Source organism: Monodelphis domestica, chromosome 7, assembly GCF_027887165.1.
Source record: "Monodelphis domestica isolate mMonDom1 chromosome 7, mMonDom1.pri, whole genome shotgun sequence".
NCBI lineage: Eukaryota > Metazoa > Chordata > Mammalia > Didelphimorphia > Didelphidae > Monodelphis > Monodelphis domestica.
Window position 1 is genome coordinate 228,380,119 of NC_077233.1, and position 24,655 is coordinate 228,404,773.

General features: G+C 37.8%; 2 protein-coding genes across 4 annotated transcripts in view; one reads left to right on the top strand and one right to left on the bottom strand.

The window, feature by feature from the left end:
- PMS2 (PMS1 homolog 2, mismatch repair system component) overlaps window positions 1–13,157 on the bottom strand; it is a 38,009-nt gene extending 24,852 nt beyond the window's left edge. The window contains exons 1-5 of one of the 2 annotated variants that reach the window (XM_007498267.3): window positions 13,020–13,157; window positions 8,539–8,678; window positions 7,342–7,428; window positions 6,848–6,950; window positions 674–857 (exon numbers count right to left, since the gene is read on the bottom strand). In XM_007498267.3, coding sequence (XP_007498329.1) covers window positions 674–857; window positions 6,848–6,950; window positions 7,342–7,428; window positions 8,539–8,678; window positions 13,020–13,033 — 528 coding nt within the window. In that variant the 5' untranslated portion in view covers window positions 13,034–13,157. The remainder of the gene's footprint in view (window positions 1–673; window positions 858–6,847; window positions 6,951–7,341; window positions 7,429–8,538; window positions 8,679–13,019) is intronic. The other variant, XM_056804354.1, reaches the window with a different exon arrangement.
- Window positions 13,158–13,271: 114 nt separating this feature from the next.
- Window positions 13,272–24,604, top strand: AIMP2 (aminoacyl tRNA synthetase complex interacting multifunctional protein 2). Of its 2 annotated transcripts, none has more exons than XM_001367121.5 (4): window positions 13,272–13,389; window positions 21,718–21,924; window positions 22,918–23,149; window positions 24,089–24,604. In XM_001367121.5, exons 1-4 carry the CDS (start codon window positions 13,375–13,377, stop codon window positions 24,472–24,474), a joined length of 840 nt encoding a protein of 279 aa, XP_001367158.1. In that variant the 5' UTR covers window positions 13,272–13,374; the 3' UTR covers window positions 24,475–24,604. The 2 variants fall into 2 exon arrangements, with proteins under 2 accessions (XP_001367158.1, XP_003341646.1); XM_003341598.4 differs by having other exon boundaries at window positions 13,375–13,518.
- Window positions 24,605–24,655: the final 51 nt, after the last annotated feature.

Genomic DNA, 24,655 nt, shown 5'->3' on the forward strand with positions numbered 1-24,655 from the left:
CGAGAGAAATAACTGTAGGAGTAGAAACGCAGAAGGAAAACATTTGATTTTTTCACTTGTTTATATGGGTATTGGATGTGGGGTTTTGGTTTTTAAAAGATTATTACAAAAATGAATAATATGGAAATGGATATTGAGTGATAATACATGTATAACCCAGTGGTATTGCTTGTCAGCTCTGGGAGGGGGGATGGAAAGAATATAAACCATGTAACCATGGAGAAATACTTAAAAAAAAAAAAAAGCTATGCCAGAAGAGCACTAGTTCTGGTATATCCTATTGAGTTATATAGGGACTGAGTATGGGCCTAGTAACAGACTATTTCCTGAGTCTACAATTTGGAAAGACTTATTTCCACAAAGCTGGGCATTGGGTGATGATTTTATCTTGGTTATTACACATATATGCTTAATATAATGAAAACCTTTTTTAAAAAATCAGGGTCTTAGGAGCAGTGAGGTGGCTCAGTGGATTGAGAGCCAGGTCTAGAGATAGGAGGTCCTGGATCCAAATCTGACCTCAGACTTGTCTGAGCAGTGTGACCCTGGGCAAATGACTTAAGCCCCACTGCCCACCCCTTACCACTCTTCTGCCTTGGAATCAGTATACATTATTGATTCTAAGATGGAAGATAAGGGTTTAAGAAAAAACAGGGTCTTTAATTCATTATACCTTTTTAATATTGCGTTGAAATTCTTTATATCGTACAGGAAGAGTAGAAAACAATTGCTGTACACTGACAGTTGTTCCTTGTGGTCGGGGATAAGGAATCTTTTGAACAATTTTCCCATTGTGATCAAAGACCAGTCGAGTTCCAATTGTAGCAGATTTATGACAAGTTGAGATCATAACATCACTGTAAAAGAAAAGACATGACCAAAAGCAGTTCTTCCCAGAATAAATAATATTTACAGTTTCAGACAATAGGTTATAACAGTTGTTTTTATACCTGCCCCACCACCTTTCCTGTTAGCTAATATTTCACAAAATCTCTTAACAAAAGATGATCTACTCTGAGACAGATACACCATCGCAGATAAATGTTATGTTATATGAAACATACCACAAATACTCAGGGTTTTGACAGATAAGAATTCATACTATGTAAAGTTTGGTCTTATCTTTTTTTAAATGGAAGAGATTGGGGCAGGAAATAGGTCTGTTATCAATTAGGAAAAGAAAGCTGTTATCTTCTTTGCCATCATGACAACTGTAAATAATTTTCCATTTGTAAAAAATAGACTCGAATACAGGACTACAATCCCCACAAACCTTTCCTCCACTTCCCCAAAATGCTTTGTAATCTCACGGGAATTCTGAGGTGGGCCGAGATAGAGGAAGGATTTAAGCTGGTGGCAAAGGTTTTTGGGTCTTCTTTTGGACTTCCGTTTTGGAGCAGATGTGTCTCTTCCGTGATGTGAGGTTTTCTGGCCTGGGTCTCTGGCCTGGGCACGTGTTTTTTCTTATTCTGTATTTTCTTTAATCTTTAACCTTTAATGAACCTCTAAAAAAAATATAATACTCCTTGCAGAGAGAAACTAATTTCTACCTGCCTCAGTCTCCCCATATTCCTAAATTTTAATCTTTACACATTTATCATGGAATTGCAAAGAACTAGTCTTATGGTTCATAAACTTATATGAAAAGTTCTTTTTTCCTTAGTCCCCAACCTTTTTAAATATGAAAACCAATATACATGTATTTCTGACAAATCAAAGCCAGTTCATCAGATTAGTTTTTGGTTTTTTTTTTAATCCTTACCCTCCATCTTAGAATCAATACTGTGTATTGGTTCCAAGGCAGAAGAGTGGTAAGGGCTAGGCAATGGGGGTTAAGTGACTTGCCCAGGGTCATACAGCTAGGAAGTGTCTGAGGCCAGATTTGAACCTAGGACCTCCTGTGTCTAGGCCTGGCTCTCAATCCACTGAGCTACCCAGCTAATGAATTAAAAATCTTTTTTTTTTTACAAAGGATTAAAAAATTGTGAAACAAGCTGGAGTTCAAGATTTCCATATGATTATTAATTACATGCTTCCTTTAATAAAAATAATATAATTCTGGAATGTTAGAACTCCTAACTCCTTACATTTTTCATGGGAAAGAGGGAATCTCAATTATTATGTTTTATTTACATTCACCATTTGACAGATGCATGTTTTATTCAAAAGTCTAACCAATTAAGCATGATGGTTATTTTTCTAAAATGTACAACCAAAGAAGAAACTTGACCAGTGAACCATAACAATAAAAACTACCAGAAAATCATGGAGTACAATTCAGCTTAATTTTTTAAAATTTACAACTAAATTTTGCTACTAGTTTCTCATCCAGAACATCTGGATAGGAAGGAATATTACTCTTAAAACTGTCAGATCTGATAAAGAATATCAAGGAAAATAATGAAAAAAAAATGTGAAGGAAGGTGGCTTAGCAGTCCCAGATCTTAAACTGTACTATAAAGCAGTGGTCATCAAAACAATGTGGTACTGGCTAAGAGACAGAAGGAATAGACTAGGGATAAATGACCTCAGCAAGCTAGTGTTCGATAAACCCAGACTCCAGCCTTTGGGATAAGAACTGATTATATGACAAAAACTGCTGAGAAAATTGGAAAACAGTATGGGAAAAATCAGGTTTAGATCAACATCTTACACCCTACACCAAGATAAATTCAAAATGGGTAAATGACTTAAATATAAAGAGTGAAATCATAAAAAACTGTCAGATCTGCCTCTAGTTCCATGTCATGTCCCTACTAATCATTATCTTTTGAGAGCAAATTTCTTTACTTTTCCAAGAGATTTTTTAAAAACCCTTGCTTTCTATCGTAGAATGGATATTAAAAATTCTTTCCAAGGCAGATGAGCAGTAAGGTTTGGACAACTAGGGTTAAATGACTTGTGCAGGGTCATACAGCTAGGAAATGTCCAAGGCTACATTTAAACCTTAGACTTCCTGCCTCCAGGTCTGGTTCTCTGTCTACTGAGCCATCTAGCTTCTCCTCTTCCAAAGAGATTTAATATATCATACCATTGATGTTGTCTGCATGAATCACTGGGGTTCTCATATCCCATTCTAAGAAATTGTCAAAAATGCAGAAATACTGTCTACCCTTATAGCTTTTCTGGTCATTTTCTCATAAGATTAAGAGAAATCTTACCCACAGAGGACTATGGGCATGACTAATTCTTGGAACTCCCAGCACTTCATCTTTATTCATTAACAAAGGCACTACAACTTGCTCCTCCTTTATGGACTTCATATTCTGCTATCAACAAGCATTTATTAGATACTTCTATTATGCCAGGAACAATTCTAGAGATATAAAAATAATGTAAGAAAAGGAACCTTTTCTTAAAGAATTTATATTTTCTCAGGAGAAGAACAGGAACAATATAAAACAAAAAGATATACAGAATCAACATGAGGTAATTTGGGGGGAGGAGAGGGATTAAGAAAGGCCTATCATGGACCAATTAGGTAGTTCAGTAGATAGAGAGCCAGGCCTGAAGAAGGGAGATCCCGGATTCAAATTTGGCCCCAGATGTATGACCCTGGGCAGTCACTTAAACTCAAATGCCTAGCCCTTACCACTCTTCTGCCTTGGAACTGAAACCCACTATCAATTCTAAGACAGAAGATAAGGATTTAAAAAAAGAAAAAGTAAAAAAAGATCTATCATAGGAGAAAGCATATGAGATGGACTTTGAAGAAAGCTAAGGACTCTAGGAGGTTGACTACAAGAGAGAAGACACTCCAGGAATGTAGGGCAGCTTATGCAAAGGCAGAGAGAGATTAAAGGGGTACAATGGCATGCGTGAGCCACAGCAAGTAGATCAGATGACTAGGATATAGTGTGGGAAAATGAATAATATAATAAGCCTGGAAAGGAAGCCTGAAGCTAGATTTTAAAGAGCTTTAATTGCCAAACAAAAGTGTCTGTGTTTTATTCTAGAGATAATAAGAGGCCACTCACTAGATCTTTTTGAACAGAAGAATGTGAAATGGCTTTAGGAATATCAATTTGATTATTCTATGGAGAATGGATTGAAGAGGAGAGACTCAAGGCAGGGAGACTAAGAGGTTTATCACTGTAGCCCAGACCTTACTAGACTTTATGTTTTAGAAATCCAGTACTCTTTACTAAGGGAATGTCCATCAACTGGAGAATTGCTGAATGTTTTAATATATGATTCTGACAGAATACTACTGTGAAATAAGAAAAGTTGAGCAGGTTGATTTTAGAAAAACATGGAAAGACTGGCATGAAATAATGAAGAGTAAAATGAACAGAATCAAGAAAAGTTTTGTAATGTAACAGCAATATTGTTCAAAGAGCAAATATGAAGGACTAAGTATTTCTGAGTTACATGACTATTTGAATCAACCACAAAGGACTTATGAAGAAGGATCTAATCCACCTCCAGAAAAAGAAGTGATGTATGGAATTATGTATTACATAATTTCATATATATGTCTTTGTCAAATATTGGCTTCTCTAGTGCACGTTGGAAAGGAAGGGAAGAAAAAACTTAGAACTTAAATGTAACTTTAAAAATTTGGCTTTACATATATAAAGAGTGTAAACCTTAAAATTTCTTAGATTTATGAATGTTGGAAATTTCACCATTGGGAAATTTCATACTTGAAAAAATTTCCTACTGATAGTAAGAACTCTATTGGAATGTGAAACCCCTTGGCATGGGAGGATTCTTCTCCTCCCTACTTAAGACTACTTTAGGACAGAAACCTTTTGCTAAACAATGGAAAGGGCTTTGACCTATGCTTAAGCATAGAACAGGAAGTTCTTTGAGTCATGATTGATTTTAGAATTGATGCAATAGAGATACTTGGAATGACAGAACCAGGTCTTGGAACTTACAATTTCCACCCTACTCAGTCTAACAGGATTTAGGAAGGGCTGTAGCATAGATCAAGATTTAACTATTTGAGAATATGACCTACAACAGACATGTGCAAAGGAAACAGACCTCTGGGTGGTCCTGGGTTAAGCTAGAGCCACCATTGGCACAGGGGAGACATCGACAGTGATTGGTAGATGTGAGAACTGAGGGGAGGGGACTTAGATGGTTTCCTTAAAGATAGCAGGGTCTGAGGAGAGAAGGAGGAGGTTTTGCTCTGAGCGAGGTGGCTCTGAAGGAGGACTGAGGAGGGCTCTGTTGGAGGACTAGGAGAGAAGCCTGGCTCTGAAGGAGGAGAATTCTCTGGAAACATTTCTTGAAAGGAGGCTCTCTTGAAGGTGGAGCCTGAGGTTGGCATGAGAAGCCTTACCTAGAGAGATCTTGGGTGAGTGATAAAACCAACTGACTGATTTATTCATTCTTATTCCTTTCTTACTTTCTCTCTTTTTCTATTGATTAATCAGTGTATTATAAATTAAATTTCTCTATAAAACCCAGTTGGCTTGGGCATATTCATAAATTGGGAATATATTCCCTGGCGACCATCTTATATTTATATAAAACCAAGACACAGTAGAAAACATATTTCAGCGGACATAATTGATATATATATATTTCCCTTGCTCCCAAACATTTTAATTATCACAGTTTATGGCTCCCACTCTCTTATCTACAACTATTTAACACTCAAAACTATTTTAAATCTAACAAGAGTTAAAGATATATATATATATATATATGTGTGTGTGTGTATATAGATATGGGGGGGAGAGAGAGAGAGAAAGAGAGAGAGAGAGAGAGAGAGAGAGAGAGCAAGGTTATTATCAGAAATTAAATAGAATTAAGAATTGAAAAGCTGGTAGAGGTATTATCTCAGTGCTTACAATCAAGTGAGAGGAATTATTTGATATTGCATTTTTTCTAATTTCTAAAGCTTTAAATTGAAGCTCCGATTTGTCCTTTGATCTTCTTTCTTTATTCCTCTGTTCCTAAGAAATCCAAGGAATACTTTTCACATCCCCTATCCCAGAGCATACTTTAATTTGGTTGATTGAAAAATGAAATTGTGAATTTTATCCTGCTTGGTAAAAAAGATCCAGCTTGGGCCAGGTTTGTCTGTGGACAGACATCATTGAGTCTCACTGAAAAGTAGTGAATAAAGTTGCTCTTGACCAGGTATGTATAACCTGATTTCTTCACCTAGACATTGGTATCTTAGGACTGGGCATGTAATTTTTCATTATCATCAAAGAATCAAGGAGAGAATGAGAGAATGCTGTCCTACCTCTTCATTAGCTATTAACCAATTAGAGATGTCCTGGGCTATCTGGGGGACAGCTGAATAATGAGTTTCCAAAATTGTATTCAGTAACTCAAAATGCTGTAGGTATTTGATCACCAAGAGAGATAACTGACCAATTAACTTGTTGGTTATTGCTAGCCTGATAAATAAATTTTCTTACCCAGAACCCAATATATCAGATTTTTTTAATCATCACAAATGTCAAAGGATAAGTTATTTAAATATCTCTTTGCTAATGTGATAACACTGACCTATACATTAATCATTTACTTTGTCAATTTGAAATAAACTATTTCAAAAACGTTTTAGGTATCATTAGCCTTACTGAAACATTAATGACAGAAATCACTATTTTCAAATTCAGGGTATTCTGTTGTTGTTTTTATAATCCTTACCTTCTTAGTATCAATTCTAAGACAAAAGAGTGGCAAAGGCTAAGTAATAGGAGTTAAGTGTTTTGCCCAGAATCACACAACTAGGAAGGGTCTAAGGCCAGATTCCAGCCCAGGTCCTCCCTACTGCAGGCCTAGCACTCTCTCCATTGTGCTACTTAGCTGCCCCCAAATTCAGGGCTTTAAAAAAATATAGAATAATCTGCAAAAGTAAAAAATGTATCATTACCTCAATGCGCAAAGTGAGCTCAGAGCCTCTCCTCGAAAGCCAAATGTTTCAACATGTGTTAGATCAGAGAAATCTTGTATCTTGGAAGTATGATGTTTCAGAGCTAGAAAAGCAGTTAAATACCTTCTCTTAATACTTGTGTAATTTGTGGCAAATCATTCAACCTCTCTGGGCTTTAGTTTCTTCATTTATAAAATGAGGGGATGGTATGGATTCCCTCCAGCTCTAAACCTATCATCCTAAACATTCATTCTCTTCTCTAAGCTAAACATTCCCACTTCTTTTATCCAATCCATAGATGGTATGCTCTCAAATCATTTCACTATTTCTAAAGGGATGGAACTTGGAATATATTCAATTAGAAATAAAATGTACTAAGAAGTTGGTTCATGCATAGCTTTTTAACTCAAATATATATTCACTAAGAGAATGGAATATAAATGTTTCATTTTGTTGAACTGCTTTAAAACAACAATCAAAACAACTCAACTTACTCAAGCCTTCGAAATTTTCTTTTTCTACTCCAAGACCATTGTCTGAAACTTCAATAAGATCAGCTCCATACTCTTTAAGCTTTAAGTCTAGGAAGATAAAAACATACATTTAACTTCTACATAATAAAACATGTCTAAAAACTTATACATTGGTTTTAATGCCTTTCTACATTAGCCCTCACTACCTTTAAAGAAGCTGCTAAATAAAATAGTATTTTTATTTTTCCCCTTTAAGTCCTTTATGTTTCTATTTATTAGTCCATATTTTTGATCTAACTAGGTGCCTGGTTCTATTTCACTGAAATGAATAATTTTAGCACTTAGCCAACTGTTAGACACTGTAAGGACTCAAAAAAAATCATACTGAGTTAAGTAAAACTAAATAAAATGCTATTACTATGTGCATAATATCATTTTTGAGATCACTAGTTACCATTTGCGTATGTGAAAGGGAATTTAAAACTCCCTTTGTTTATTTTAACCTAATCAATCAAGAAATTGGAGTGCCCGTCCTTTCACACTTAGTCAGACACTTGAATATCCTTTTACAAGAAAGCCCCCTGGGCAAGGCCAGGTAAACTAAGAAACTATGATTGGTTCCTGAGGATGTGATAAGACTAGCCCACAATGAAAGGAAGTAGAAACCAGAGAGACAAGAAGTGACCTGGGAAAAGGGCTTATAAAAGGCAAGACAGAAGAGCAGAGAAGTCATTCTGAATTAGAATTCATTCTGTCTTGGCTCTTGCTGAAAGAGGCATTCTGTGTTGGAGAATCAGCATTGGAGATTCTACATTGGAGAGGGGATTCTGCATTGGTTTGGCTTCAGTGAGGCTCAGTCTTTGTGGCATCAGACTCTCTGATGGTGAAACGCTTGGCAGGAAACATTCTCATGGGCTGGTGAGATTCTCATTCAGACTTGCACTCATGAAGGCACTCGGATCGGGACTTAGGGCATTTAGCTAGGCAATATTTTTTACCTTCTTCCTACATTTCCCTTTCTTTACTATCTCTATTTTGCTGTAATAAAGCTACTAAAGCTACTAACAGACTTATAGTTCTAACTTTTAATTATTATAAATGGTGACCACAACTTTTTATAACTCTTAATTTGACCAAAACTAATTTTAACTTTTAACCTATAATGAAAACATCATGAAATTAATTCATTTCTATAATTTAAAGCTCTTGTAAACTGACCAATATTAGTGGCTCCTGCATCCACACTATTTTCTAGCAGCTCCTTCACAGCAGTAGCTAGGTTCAGCACCACTTGTCCTGAGCAAATCTGATGAACAGACTTCCGATCTATAGGTTTGATGGCTTTAGCAGTTTCTATACTAAAAAAACAAACAAATAGTTAATTATTGAAAATTAAAATCTACATTTGTATTTTTTTATGTTGAGTTTTAATTATGGCAAAACACTTATGTCAACAGAATTAAGTTAGTTATTAATTAAATTATAGTTACATGCTAAAATCATGGAATTTCAGAATAGGAAAGGGCATCCAAGGTAATTTAGTCCAACTTGTATATAAAGGGAAATCCCTTTACATGACCGCTAAAAAATTCAGTCTTTGCCTGAAGACCTCTAGTGAAGGAACCTTCCATCCCAAAGCAGTTCATTTCATTTTTTGGTAGCTCTAATTTTCAGGTATGTTTTTCTTAAACTGAGCCAAAGTCTGCATTTCTCTACCCACTGCTTTTAGTTCAGTGCTCTGAGGACAACAAAACCATCCAAATTCTTTTTCTGTAACAGCCCTTTAAATATTTGAAATCAGCTCTCATATTGACCATAAGTGTGGGATAGTAGAAAAAACACTGGAGTAGGATCAGAAGATATGAGCTAAAAACCCAGCTGTGCTCCTTACTACCTGTATGATTCTTGGCAAATCATTAAACCACTCTGAGCTCTCAGTTTCCTCATTTATAAAATAGAAGTTAGACTAGATGACTTCTAAGGTTCCTTCTAGCTTTTAATCTATGATCTTAGGTATTCTTTTCTCCAAGCTAAAATTATGAGTTTCTTTATCTGATCTTCATATGGCAGCTCTTTAACCATTTCATTGTCCTTGAAGTTCTTCAGTTTATCAATGTCTTATTAAAAAAAGGTCCCCAGAACAGAACCCTATACTCTAACCAGGCATAATTCTGGACACTGTGCCTCTCTAAATGCATCATTAACATTTTGACTGCTATGTCAAAATGTTGATTCATGTTCATTTATACTCCACTAAAATTATAGATCTTTTAAAGATAATCTTCCATCTCATATTTGTAAAGCTAAATTTTCAACTCCAGAATCAGACTACATTTACTAAATAGATTACTTTTCATCTAAATAGTCTTTGTTCCTTGTTCTAATCTATTGAGAACTTTTGAAATATTGACTCCATGGATGAGTAAGTTAGCTACTTCTTTGTGTCTTCTGCAAATTTAATAAGCATACCAACTACCTTAGTTCAAATCACACATAAACATAACACAAGACCTGAGGCTTCCTCCTAGAGGTTTTCTGTTCCACTAATAAACCAAATGTTTTTGGGGTCTATTCATTTAACTAGTTCAAATCCACCAAATTGTCTTTTCATCTTAGCCATAAAGCTGGCAAGAAACTGGTCCTTTCTTAAATACATATATAAAAGGAGAATAGTAAAAAATGAAGACTCCACTGATTCATGGGGCTACAAAACTGAAACTCCACTTCAATGTTTACAAAGTATGTATCTCTGACCTTGTGGTTTAGAAAGCTAGAGTGTAACAGGAATGAGATCACTAGGCAAATAGGGATCCCCAGGAATGCTATTTTAGGACACAAAATTTTTTGTCTCTTCCTTTCCTTCCATACCACACTGTTGGCTAGTATTGTTTCCATTCTACTGAAACCTCTAGATGTTTACCCCACCTCTACATTGGGTACTTGTAAAGCTGAATTTTTAAACAAAGTATGAATTTATTTAAATGAAACTTGAAGTCTTTACTGATCCCCCTCAGCTAAAAAGTCCTCCCCTAAAGATTACCTTGTGTATTCTTATATGTAGACACTTATCTCTTTGATGTCTCATTTTTTTTTCTTTATATTCCAAGGCCTAAGACAATGTCTAGAACATAATGAGCACCTAAATTAATTTGATAGGTATGCTACTCTACTTTTCTAAAGTATGCAAAGTACATTGTTTTTACTTAGTAAAGGAAATGTGTGTCAAATATTGGCAAGGGTAAAATAAAGGCTAGGCTGCTCAGTGCTACTTTATTTTTTTAAACTCTTTCCTTCTGTCTTAGAATCAATACTGTGTATTGGTTCCAAGGCAGAAGATCGGTAAGGGTTAGGCAGTGGGTTTTAAGTGACTTGCCCAGGGTCACATAGCTGGTAAGTGTCTAAGGCCATATTTGAACCTAGGACCTCCCATCTCTAGACCTAGCTCTCAATCCACTAAGCTACCCAGCTTCCCCCCTCAGTGCTACTTTAAAGGATATTTCTTCCACATTTATAAACATCTTTCAAATTGTCAGTGAACAAAGTTTAGCATATTTTGGTAGCTAGGCCAAAGAAGTAAGATGGGCCCTCAATCTTCTGATTTGTAAAAGGAAGGCATTAGATATATAACCTCAAATAGCCTTCCAAGCCTAACATCCTAGGATTCCTTGAACTTTAATACGATCAGGTAGGAGGAACTACAATAAAAGTTTTGCCTCTGCTTTTTTTATCAGGCTTATAACATAGACAGAACTCTGGGAGTGAAAAAGGCAGTAAATGCTTAGAAAGTACAAGTTTAATGACAGAGTAGGAATGATGGATGATAATATTAAGTGTGTTCAAAGACTATGGGGAAGTATGTAAATCTAACTGAATAATCCTTTAGCAAGATTCCTTTAAAAACAAGCCTCTCTTCCTAGTAGAACTTTGCAGCCTTGAGATACACAAGGAAAGGACTCACTCCTACCTCTCATTCAGCCTCCACAGAAACTCAAGGATAGTTTGTCTAAAGCATAGGGCAGTGATGGTGAACTTTTTAGAGATCAAGTGTCCAACCTACATCCCTATGTTGTATATGAGCTGCCCCCTTACCCTAGACAGGGGAGGGAGGAAGTACATCCATTGGGCTGCTGGGCAGAGGGGCAGGTGATGTGAGAAATGTCTTCAGGCATGCATGGAGAGGGGGAGGGGAGCAGCTCCCTCTAGTACTTGTGCCACAGGTTCACCAACAAAGGCATAGGGTATAAGAGAAAGAAATGTGTAATTAGCCATTTTCTTTCTGTCTTTTTCTCTCTGGAATTTGTTTTTAATCTTTGAGGTAACAACATCTAAACTCTTTAGATCATCTAAAACTCTTAAAGGAGAATGACATGGTCAAACCTGTATTTTAAGAAATCAAATTGACAGCTGGTTGGCTGTGAAGATTAACTGGAAAAGGGAAAAACTGACTATAGGGAGATCAATTAGGAAATTACTGCAATAGTACAGGCAAGAAGAAAGATTGTACAGGAAGGGATATAAGAGTTGTTGAAGAGTTAGGGGAAAAAAACTTGGAAACTGATTAAATATTGTGGAGGGAGGGAAGGTGGTAGTGAATGAAAGTAAAGAGTTGTGGTCAACTCCTAGGTTGAGAACATGGTTGATTGAAAGATTAGTGGTAGCCAGGGTACCTGGGTGGCTCAGTAGATTGAGAGACAGGCTGTCTTGGGTTCAAATCTGTCCTCAGACACTGTTCTGCATTGGAACCAATACACAGTATTGATTCTAAGGCAGTGAAGGTGAGGGTAAAAAAAAAATAGTGGTAGCCTTGAAAGGAACAGAGAAGTTAGGAGTAGAGGATTCAGGTGGGGTAGGTTAGGAGAAGTAATGCATTCAGTTTGGGGAATTTTGAGTTTGAAATGTCTCAGGAACATAGAGGTGATATCTAGCTGGCAGCTGGATATGTGAAACTAAAGGTCAGAAGAAAGACCTGTGGTAGTCATTATGAATGATGATCCTGCAAAAGAGAACTAGAAGAATTAGTTAGACATTAGACCATAGGAACAGAACAAGAGGACAATGTCATAAAAACCAAGAGTGAACAAAATATCCAAAAGGAAAGGAGTTGGTGAATCCTGTCAAATATTGTGGTGAGAGTAAATAGATTGGGGACTAAGAAAAAGATCTTAGCAATTAAAAGATCACCAGCCCCCTAAAGAAAGCAATTTCTGATTGGTAGGAAGCCCATGAGTTGAGGAGTGAGGTATGATGGCAACAAGCATGGGCAGTTTTTGATAGGTTTCTGTTCAAAGGTCATCTAGTTCCATCCATTTCACCTTATAGAGGGGGAAACTGAGGTACGGGGAAGTCACAAGACCTTTACTACTAAGTCACACAAGCTGTCATCTACTGGTAGAGAGAACTTTCCTGGTGGTAAGGAAGGTCTCTTCTTCCCTCACTTAACTTCCAAGAAGTTCCCAGTCCAGGTAAAGTTCGATCCCTGGGGAAGAAACAGCTGTTCCCGGGAGCAATCCATCCCACAGGGAAACCGCTCCACCCAATGAAAATACTTGGCCAACTCCAGGAAGGAGGAGCCCAGAGCCAGCAAAAAGAAGGTCCACTCGGCTTCCGTAGGACCCGCTTCTCCAATGAAATTCCCGCCCCCCTACTCCCCAATAACCAAAGGCCAAAAAGAGAAAGATCAAGAGCACAGCATTACATACCTCGGCCCCTCCATGAAGACTCAGATCTAGCCGAGACAGAGCTGGTTTAAAGAATTTCCCGCTTCGGCCGCATTGACTCCCAGCCCCGCCTCGCGCCCGTTCATTGGTGGTCCTCAGAATCTTTTCACAGTTCCTTTTCCAAAAGAACTCAAAGCTCTCTTACTCTGATTGGCTGGGAACAAGGTGCGTCACGCGTCAGTCCAGGAGCTTTGACCACTCAGTGAGCCTAAGCTACAGGGTTTTCCGGTTCTCAGCAGCAGCAACGGAAGGATTCATAGTAATTGCCATTTGTCCGTCGTAGCCATAGTGCTGTTGTGTGCACTTTCCTGTGACTCCCCCTCACTTCCCTTTCGCGATGCCCATGTACCAGGTAAAGCCGTATCACGGGGTGAGTGGATCGCTGTGTGTAGAGCTCCCCACCTGCATGTACCGAGTCCCTAATATACACGGCAAGAACCGAGGCTCAGCCTTCACCGTGGGCCCGGCAGGGCACGTGCAGGTAGGATCCCGACCGAGCGCCTCCGTAACTCCGTCTGCGCGCGCACGCTCTCTGATCCTGTAGTCCTCGGAGACGGGGCGGGGCAGAGTGGGCGCGCGGGTTCGGAGCGCGTGGACGTGGGAGGGCGTAGTCTGTTAGGTTGATGGGGCGGGGGTACACCCCTACTGCTGCTGCTGTGGAGCGGGGCAATCTGCCTGCGTCTTTTTACTTAGGCGGGTGGACGGAGTGTATGATCTTGGAATGGAACCGCTCGTCGCCTCGGCTTCATTTCTGGGATTGGTCTTCGGAACTTTTTCGTGGATGTTACCCAGGAGGGAATCGCCCTGATGCGGCCTGAGCTAAGAGGCTCCTCCGACCCTAGAACCCGAACTCGCCCCTTCCCCAGGCCCAGGCTCTGCCCCCTGCCCGAGACTGAAAGCCCTCGTTGGATCTTAGTGGTGGAGCCGGAAGGACCTCCTAGAAGTCACTTCTCTGATCCAAATCCCCTCATTTTACAGACGGGGAAACTTCGATCCAGAAAGCCCAAAGACTTGCTGTTTGTCACAAGATTCGAACCCAGGGTTCCTGACTCCAAAACCAGCGGTTGTTTTTTTCCCCCACTATGACTCTTACTTGGCCTTCTTTCTCAGGACTGTCCCAAGGCCTTCTTCTCTTAATTAGCTCACCCTAATTCAGTTTTTAAGTTTCTTGCCCATAAATTAGTGATGTCCAGGAAGATAGATTAGAGAGAAGAGAAATTTGAATCTGGGAACCCAATTAGAAGGCTATTGCAATAGTCCAGGTGTGAGGTGGTTGATGAGAGTTAGAACTAGAACGGTGGCTGTGGGAGTGGAGAGGAGGGACTTATTAAAAGAGAGATACTCTGAGGGAAAAGTGATAAGACTTTTGTAACTGATTGGTTATGTGGGATGAGAGAGAGGGAAGAGCTGAGGATGATCCTGTGTTTATGAACTTGGATAACTACAGAAGATGGTGGTATCTTCAATAGTAAAAGGGAAGTTGGGAAGAGAATGGTGTTTTAAGACGAAGGCAAGAGGAGGATTTGTGTTTTGGATTTGCAGAGTGTACGATGCCTATGAAGCATCCCAGTTTGAAATGTCTAAAAGGCAGTTGGTGAGGAAAGATTTCAGCACAAGAGAAAGACTGTAATTATCTACAAGGTCTGAGAATCAGCAGCATGGAGAAGATAATTGAACCCATTGGAGATATGCTCTTCTAGTGAAAGAGAACAGAAAATAGAAAAGAACTAAAAGGGAACCCTGTGGTAGGGATACTTACTCATAGTGGGTGTGACATGGATAAAGATCTAGCAGAGACTGAGAAAGAGCAGAGAGAAGAAAAACCATTAAATCAATAAATATTTGTTAAGCAATAAGGCTACTACTATGTGAGACATTGTACTAGGCACTGGGGACAAAGAAGGAACTCATAATTCTAATGATATCAAGGTATATAAAAGATGGGAAGATTTGGTGATCCTTAAGAGTGCCATGGCAATACAAATGAGAATGCCTCTTTTAGAATGTCATTTCCACTGAAAAATTGTATTTTCTGTTATTGAACCATTTGATAGTTCTAAAGACTTTGGTGACAACTTTCTTTAAAGAGTTTTCAGAAATTATCTCTATGACCCCTAAAGGAGCATTTGCCAAGCTGTATTGCCACTGGAGTGACTTTCCCATTATGATAGCTGAGGGCGATGGGTTGGAAGCATTTCTATTGCTAAGGGTCTTGGTTTTGGTGTCTTTTAGACATATCCATCAGGGTCTAAGGAGAAATGGTGGTCAGAGTGGTGGTGGTGATTTGACTTGCCTAGCATGTGCTGCCTCTTGTCTCTCCTCCAGAGTGCCTTGTTGCTTCTTCTAGCATGGTGGTGCACCCATTACACACCTGCCAGAATTTGTTACTAGAAAGGCAGAGAGACTGGGCCTGACCTATTCCCTTCTTCCTCTCCACCATGCCTGAGGACATTTTTTTCACTTCACCTGTCCCTCCGCCCAGCAGCCCAGTGGGAGTGCTTCCTCCTTCCCCTGTCTGGAGTAAGGGGTGGGGACATGATGGGGCTCAGCACATGATCTCTAGGGGGTAGGGCATGGGTACATTGTCTCTAAAAGATTTGCCATCACTGTTCTAGACTAGCTTGCCTAGGGTGGCAGATGATGGAGATGGCTGACCTCTTCTCCACGGGAGTTTCCTTCCTAGATGGCTGTTAGGGCAGGACTAGTAGAAGGATCAATAGTCTGGGGTGGTGGTGTCCTGGCATCCACAGGGCTTCTGTGGCAGTTGGTCAGCAACTGGTGGTTTAATGAAAAAGGCCCCTTCTCCACAACGATTTTCCCCTTAGTAGACTGCCTAACCTACATCTTAAAGGAAGAGAGGAACTCTGAGGAGGTGGAAAGGATTCCAAGTAAGAGAGAAGGCCATTGCAGTGTAGATGGCAGATGACAAGTCACAAGTAACAGAGAAACCCATTTGGTCTAGATTGTATGCAGGAGGGATGTCCAGTCAGTTTGGGAAAAAAGGTTAGGACCACATTAGGGAAGGCTTTAAAAGCTAAATAGAGTTTATATTTTCTTTTAGAGGCAATAGGAAACTGTTGGAATTGGTTGAACAGTAGAGTCACATGGTTAGGACTGTACTTGTTGCAAAGAATTATTTGGGCAGCAAAGTGGGAAATGAACTGTGGAGTGGCAAAAGACTCTGAGTCAGAGACAGATTAGAGGGCTATTGGAGTAATCACAGGGAAAAGTGTTGGGGGCTGGAACACTGGGAAATGTGTTGTGAAGATAGAAATAGCAAAATTTGGCAACCAATTGAATGTACAAATGAAGGAGAGGGGGAGTCCAGGATAATGCCAAGGTTATGATCCTAAGAAACTGGAGGGATAGTAGTGAGGAGAGAAAATGAAGGCATCGATATTGAGACAGCTTTCTCAGAGGAGTTTAAGAAAAGAAGAGGCATGGGACAGAAGTTAGCAGGCACAGTCAGATCCAGTGAAGCTGTTCTAAGGGATGGGGAGAGTTAAATATGTTTATAAGTAGCAGGGAAGGAACCAGTAGATTATAAGACACTGAAGATTCAAAGGGTAGTAAGAGTGATAGGGAGGACCATCTCCTGGCATAGATAGAAGAGGATAGAATCACTGGTACATGTAGGGCGGTTAAGTTGGCAACAAAAAGGGGCCACTTCCCAGAAAGTAGATTAAAGGAGGAGGTAGTGGAGTTTGATGTCAACAATGTAAGAAGAGGATTTCTAATCAAATGGCCTCACTTTTTTTTAGTGAAATATGAAGGCAGATCCTTAGCTTAGGGGTGGTATGAAAAGCAAGAGGAAAGATAAAAAAAAGGTTTGGAATAGCCACTATTAGTAAGATAAGCAATCAGTGAGGGAGTTATTGAAGTACCTGCTGAAATGAGGACTTGGTTAAGGTTAGGTAGCAGAAATTTGTAGTAAACCTCAAGTCAACACTTTGGTGATTTCCTCCAATTCCCCTTCCTGCAGCATGCTGACCTCATACCTATGAATATCTGGGTCAAGATCACAACTAGCATATAATGGAACCAAGACTTGAACTCCCATGACTTTTCTATCCCTTATCTAATAACATTTTAAAAACATCCTACAAATTTGTATATTGTTTTGGGGTTTTTTTGTTTGTTTTTTCACTAGAAAAGCATCTTTCCTTAAAAAAAAATTATAAAGTTAAAATACTAAACATTCAGCAGCAATATATTTCACTTATAATGAGAGGACAAGGGTAGCAGGTAGCACATGTAGTTCATTTAAACACAAGATAATATTTTAGAGCTAGGAAGTTACCTTAAGAGATCCTCTTGGGGGCAGCTGGGAGGCTCAGTGGATTGAGAGCCAGGCCTAGAGACAGGAGGTCCTGGGTTCAAACCAGGCCTCAGACACTTCCTAGCTGTGTGACCCTGGGCAAGTCACTTGACAAAGTCCCCATTGCCTAGCCCTTACCACTCCTCTGCCTTGGAACCAATACACAGTATTGATTCCAAGACAGAAGGTAAGGGTTTAAAAAATTAAAAAAAAGAGATCCTCTTATCGCCTTATTTTGTTGATGAAGAAACTAAAACAGAGGCTGGTTTGCCCACAGTCACACCAAGGTAGCAAGCCGTAGAACTAGTTGGGATCCAAACCCAGGTCCTCTAACTCAAAATCACTGCCCTTTCTTTTCCCTTAACTCAAGTCCCCAAAGCATTTTAGTCATGATAGATAATGACATTGGCCTTTTGGGTATGTCATTCAACCTCTGTGAGCCCCAATTTATTAATCTCTATAAGTGAATAACAGTAGTACCCACTTCATAAAGTAGCCATTAGAATTAAATGAGAATGTAGATGAAGCACTTCATAAATCTGACAGGACTAAACGTAAGCTATTATATTCTAGCCCTCAGATTGCTATTTGTGTATATCTAAAACAAATTATATATTTCCCAGTTTGCTACCACAGCTAAGTATTGGCCTTCCAGTCAGGAGGACCTGGGTTCCACTCTTGCCTCTGATACATGTTTTTGGCTGTGTTATGACCCTCAGCAAGTCACTTAATCTCTCAGTATCTCATTTATTGTTCTGCACTGGTTGGGGGAGTTGTCTTCCCTCTGCCCAAATGAAATCCTGGGTCTGGTCTAAAAGAAGGTTTCTACCATTGCTGATAAAGAGATAATAAGAAAACATAATAATAGAGATATTACGAAAGAGATAATAAGATAATATTATATATTATTTTTATAAATAATAAAGAGATAAGAAAACAGATTTTTACAAAAATATTTATAGCTGTGCTCTTTGTGGTGGCAAAAAATTGGAAAATGAGGGGATGCCCTTCAATTGGGGAATGGCTGAACAAACTGTGGATTCTGTTGGTGATGGAATACTATTGTGCTAAAAGGAGTAATGAACTGGAGGAATTCCATGTGAACTGGAACAACCTCCAGACAGAGACTGATACACTGTGGTACAATCAAATGTAATGGACTTCTCTACTAGCAGCAATGCAATGATCCAGGACAATTCTGAGGGACTTATGAGAAAGAACTGTGGGAGTAGAAATACAGAAGAAAAACAATTGATCACATGGGTTGATGGGGATATGATTGGGGATGTAGACTCTATAAACAATCACACTAGTACAAATATCAACAATATAGAAATAGGTCTTGATCAATGACACATGTAAAACCCAGTGGAATTGTGTCAGCTACGAGAGTGGGGGGAGGGGAAGGAAAGAACATGAATCATGGAAAACTTTTCTTAATTAAAAAAATTAGAATAAAAGGAGGTTTCTCCTGTGGCATATATCACAGATTCAGAGAGGGATAGCAGATTGAGCCCTGATCCCAGTCCAGCCACTTACTGTGACCATGGGCAAGTTATTTGAAACATAACTGAGCCAGTCACTTTTTTTTTTTCTTAATTTGTTCCGTGTTTCCATGATTCATTTTCTTTCCCTGCCCTCTTCCCTTCTGCCTCCCAGAACTGATAAGTAATTCCACTGGGTTGTATAAATGTTATCACTTGATACCTGTTTTCATATTACTAATTTTTGCTATAGAGCCAACTTTTTTAAAGCCTAAACCTCAAATCACATACCAATATATACATGTGATAAGTGATGTCATATGAGCAAGTCACTTCTCTAAGTTTTCTTTATCTATAACATGAGTAAGTAGGAAGAAATTATCTTTTCATGTTTCTAAATTTGATATACAAAATCTGCCTTACTTGCAGATAAACCCTTCAAAATGAAAACATTAGAGGCAGGTAGCAGATCACACTAGATTACTTCAACATAATTATATAGCCTTAAGAAAGGCACTTTGAAGGGCAACTAGGTGGCTCAGTGGATTGAATGTCTGGCCTGGAGACAAGAGGACCTAGATTCAAATGTGGCCATGGGCAAGTTATTTAACTTCACTTGCCTGGATCTTACCCTTCTGTCTTAGAACTGTTACTAGGACAGAAGGTAAGAATTTTTTTAAAAAGTCATTGTGGGTTCTGGAAAGTTTCTAGGCTTATTTCCATATCTAAAATGAGATGATCACATTGGATGATTTCTAAATTCTCATCTGGCTTTGAAATTTATGGAACATATCTTGAAAAAGTAACCATGATAGACAAATATAGGTTTCCTCTGATATAAATCAATAAAAAGTAATAAGCCTAGAAGATTCTTGTGAGGGACATAGACTTTGAGAACTTTTACAGAGTTGACTAAAAGGGAAATTAATGAAGTAAAAAGTAACACATCTTTCAAATTTTTTTTCTTTTAGTTTTTTTAATTAAACCCTTACCTTCCATCTTAGAATCAATACTGGTTCTAAGGCTTTTGCCTTAGAGTAGTGAGAGCTAGGCAATAGGGGTTAAGTGACTTGCCCAGAGTCACACAGCTGGGAAGTGTCTGAGGCCGGATTTGAACCTAGGACCTCCCATTTCTAGGCCTGGCTCTCAATTTTACTGAGCTACCTACCTGCCCCCTCTCTTTTAGTTTTAAAGGGCCTGACTGGTGCCCAGAACTTGTACAAAGCTAATAGTTTATCACTCCTAGAATGGTTTTTGCATCTCTAGTTACTCCAAAAAGAAAAACAGCAACAGTCCTATGAGGTATATATTATCCCAGTTTTACAGATGAAGAAACTGAGACTTGGAGAGATTATGTGATTTGCCCAAGGTCACACAATTGGTAGATCAAAGATTCATAGTCCAACCCAAAACTATGTTGCCATAGAATGAATCCTTGATCTGGAGTCAGAAGACCTGAATTTGAACACTTTACTGCCATTCGCTGTAACATTAGACATTTCTCCTGAACCTCAATTTCCTTTTCTGTACAATTAAGAGGCTGGTCTAGATGACAGTTAAAGCTCCAAATTATGATCTCGAACAAGAATCTCTCACAACAGTATTATAGCTAGTGTTCATCTCTTTACTTGAAAACTGTCAGAGAGGGAACCTCAGAAAGCAGCCAGTTCTGGATAGCTCTAATTGTTAGGTAGTCTTTATTCAGACTCAGTCAAATCTGTGTCTTCGAAGCAGCTTCTCATTATTTCTTGTCTTACTTACTGGGACTAAACTGAACAAATCTGATCCCTCTTCCCTATGACAGCCTTTCAGGTACTTAAAGACTCAAACCAAAGTTATCTTACTCCTAGTCGAGTGTTCTTCCTACTATGTCTCTTAATATCATGATTAAAGGCATTTGGTTTTCATATAAAAAACCATGCATTACTTTTATTTCCAGTCAGTGTCTACTTAATTATTTGACATGTTACTATATTTCACCCCTAACTGAAGTTATCCATTTTGCATCATGCACTATTGGCGACAAGATAAATGACTATGGTTAGGGTCTATGGACAGGACATTATTGTTATTAGAAAAAACATAAAGCCTATAACCTAACAGTGCAGGGATGAAAAACTGTACCTTCTCCCCTTGTGAAATATGTGGTTCAGCAGAGAAGCTCTCTGAAGCCCAAATGCTTAACAACTTTCCCCACTCAGGGGAAAGCTAAGAGATGTTTGCCTAGGCTTGGTTCTTTATGTGCATGTGGCATATTTTTAGCAGCATTGTGATTTCTGGCAGAAATAGAGAAATGAAATCATTTCCTAAGTGAGGTCCTTGCAATCTGCTTTCATTTTTTTAACTTGAATTTCATTCTTAGGACAGGCAACATATTAATATTCAAATGTAAATTAAGATATTCCAAAACTAAACATTTAGGGCTTTTTCTTTTAAATTTGTTTTCTATTTTATTGCAAATAGCTTAATTATTAAATACCAAGAGATTTTCTACAGTCAAAGTGTGCATGTGTTTGAGGTTCTGTGAATGTTCAGAATATTCTACATCCATTTTCTGTATCTGTTCTAATTGCTATACTAAATTGCATGAGATAGTTTAAAATTTTAAGACATAATTTCAAAATAAAAATTAGAACTTAATTATTAAAGTACTTACAACAGCATGAGCTACTAAAAATATAAGCATTTATATCCTCTTTTCTACTCAAGTAATATAGTAGAATAATAAGAGAAAGTAAGATCAATGTATTTAAAATTTTATGGAGAAGATAACATTTCTTCATTGCCTGACTTTGGCATTAGCAAAAGATTACTTTCAGATGTAAGAAAATGAATTCTAAAAGGAAATGAAAACATTGTTGATTTTTGGTTGATTTAGGAAGAGGCTGATCCATCTCTTCAGGCCCTTGAGTCTCGCCAAGAAGAGATTTTAAAACGTTTGTATGAATTGAAAGCTGCTGTTGATGGGCTCTCCAAGATGATACAAACTCCAGATGCCGACTTTGATGTGACAAACATGATCCAAACTGATAAATATACTACTTTAACGACAAGTGCAGTAGACTTAGATTCAATGCTTGGGAAGGTAAGTTCATATTTAAAGTTGAAACATGGTAGCATGGTTTGGGTCAGTTTTTCACTAAGAATTCTAGGAATGGTACTAAAAAGTACCCAAGTATCTAAAGTAAAATTTGTTATATTCCCCCAGATTTTGAAGTGAAAGAAAAATGCCTCCTAAACAATGAGAAAATTAGCTATCACCAAGCCTAATTTAGGATAGACTAATTTAGGATTTAAGTTAATTCATCTATTAAGTTTGGTTTCCCTTTCTTCCTTGGCAGAGAATGAAGACTAGAACTAGGGAAATTGTGGCAGAGCAGACAGTTCTATGGATCTTCATAGAACCATCTTGGGTTTTATTATATTACAGCAGAATACAGTAGTTGTTTATAATGACTGAATTATCAAAAATGTGTTAAACTGTGTTCATTTTATGTATTACAGTAGAAAACCATAGAGTACCTACATAACATTTTATATTTCCATCAAAAAGGGTTAAAAAGTTTTAATTCTTAAAGGGATAAGCATCAGTTAAGCTCATTCTCCACAAATGTCAAGTAACTTAATGAAGAGTAGCCCTTATTTAAGGTTAAATCAAGTTTCAAAACTATGAAATTAGGAGGCTGAACATGGAAGTAGATAGAGAACTGATTTCAAATACTTTCTCTGATATACTGATAGCATGACATTGAAGAAATTTAACCTTCAGTGTCCCAGGCAATTCCCTATTACAGAATTGAAGAATGTTTACTGATCTGCATTACAGGAGGGAAGAGTTCTCTTCACTTTGGAGTTCCCCACACCAATGAAATAGTCAAAACATCTGTATTTTAAAACAAGATTTCTCATGAGAGGAGCTTTATTGACAATATATTTGATAGGTAGAAGTGGAGTTCTTTTGGATTACTAAATAAGAGAGAATTTCTTTTATGGAGTTGTAATTTAGAATAATATTTCTAGAGCAGGATTTTATAACACTATTGTTTTTTGTTGCTGTTGTTTTTTTATTTCAATGCAGGATTATGGAGCATTGAAAGATATTGTGATCAATGCAAACCCAACTGTGCCTCCACTTTCCTTGTTGGTGCTACATAACTTCCTTTGTGAACACTACAAGATATTATCAACTGTTCATGTGCATTCATCTGTAAAGAATGTTCCTGAAAATCTTATGAAGTGTTTTGGAGAAGAGGCCAAGAAACAATCACGTCATGAGTATCAATTGGGTTTTACCTTAATTTGGAAGGATGGTAGGTAAAGAGGGCTCTAGTTAAACTGATATAAAAAATGAAATTTATATATTGCAAGACAAAATTATGTTAAGGTTTATGTTTTCTGGAAAAATGAAAATTAATGATCACTTTAACTATCCATTTAAAAGAAAATTCAGTTCATATATTTTGACAGTTGAATCAAACCAATAACATTTTTAAAGGTAATGTCTCTCTTTATTGCTAAACTACATGTTTTTTAAAAGCCAGAAAAATCATAATTTTTAAAGTAGCCATAGTATACATAAAAATTAAATGCATCGCTACTCTTGTTACCATCAAATTTAAGTATTCGCTGACATATCAATATTCTAAATATGTCAAATTTTTGTTAAGTGCCATATACTTCAATATCTCAATAGTGATTGTTTCTCCTCAGTAACCATTCTTTCACAAGAACTCTTTGGAAGATGATAAAACTCTTAGTTCTTTATACTTTGATTCAGAACAATTTTAGGTTCTTAAGTTCCTATACTTTCCCAGTTCTGAGGCAACAAGGTAGCACAGTAGATAAAGAGCAATGCAGATCTGGGTTCAAATTTGAACTTCCTGTGTGGCCCTGGGCAAGTGACTTAACCATTTGTCTAGCCCTTACTGCTCTTCTCTCTGTAGATTTGATACTAAGAGAGAAGGTATGGGGTTTTTTAGCAAAGAAAAGAAAGAAATGCACAATTCCTCTTTATTTGTGGTCTTTTCTGGTTGATTATATTGGCTAATCTCTTGGTTAAAAAGAAACTGAATTGTTAATGTGCTTTTGGAAAATTCCTTTCAGACTGTCATAAGCAAACATATCATTGCTGTTAGAGTTTTTCCTTTATAAATTTTAAGGTAATGATATCTTCAAATTGTTAGCTAATATCCTTATTTAAAACAATGTTACTATAATATACTAATTCTGAGATTTTTTTTTCTTTTCAGTGCCAAAGCCCCAGATGAAGTTCAGTATTCAAACAATGTGTCCTATTGAAGGTGAAGGGAACATTGCTCGGTTTTTATTCTCACTGTTTGGCCAGACACATAATGCTGTTAGTCTAACACTTATAGATAGTTGGATAGACATGGCTCTTTTTCAGTTGAGAGAAGGAAGCAGTAAAGAAAAAGCAGCTGTCTTACGCACCATGAACTCTGCTCTTGGCAGAAGTCCCTGGCTGGTGGGAAATGAACTCACTGCAGCAGACATTATAGCTTGGTGTGCACTTCAGCAGTCAGGTAGTTCTAATTCTGTTCCAGCCAATGTGCAAAAATGGATGAAATCGTGTGAAAATTTGGCCTCTTTTAACATTGCCGTGAAACTCCTGAAGTAAATCCTTAGAATACGTTTTTAAAGGGGCATAACTGAAAAGTAGTACTGCCTCATGCCTGCTCATAAATGTACTTTTACTAAAGTTGATGACTTATGGCCAGATGTCAAAAACCAATAAAATTATTATAGAACTTGTGACTCCTCTTTACATAAATTTTCTGACGGCTGATTGGTATAAGTTC

Excerpts from the sequence above, each read along its gene's own strand:
- AIMP2 (XM_003341598.4), top strand. The coding sequence starts at position 13,375 with ATGCCCATGTACCAGGTAAAGCCGTATCACGGGGTGAGTGGATCGCTG. Across the intron at positions 13,519-21,717 it reads GCCCGGCAGGGCACGTGCAG|GAAGAGGCTGATCCATCTCT; the intron begins GTAGGATCCCGA and ends TGGTTGATTTAG. Across the intron at positions 21,925-22,917 it reads TAGATTCAATGCTTGGGAAG|GATTATGGAGCATTGAAAGA; the intron begins GTAAGTTCATAT and ends ATTTCAATGCAG.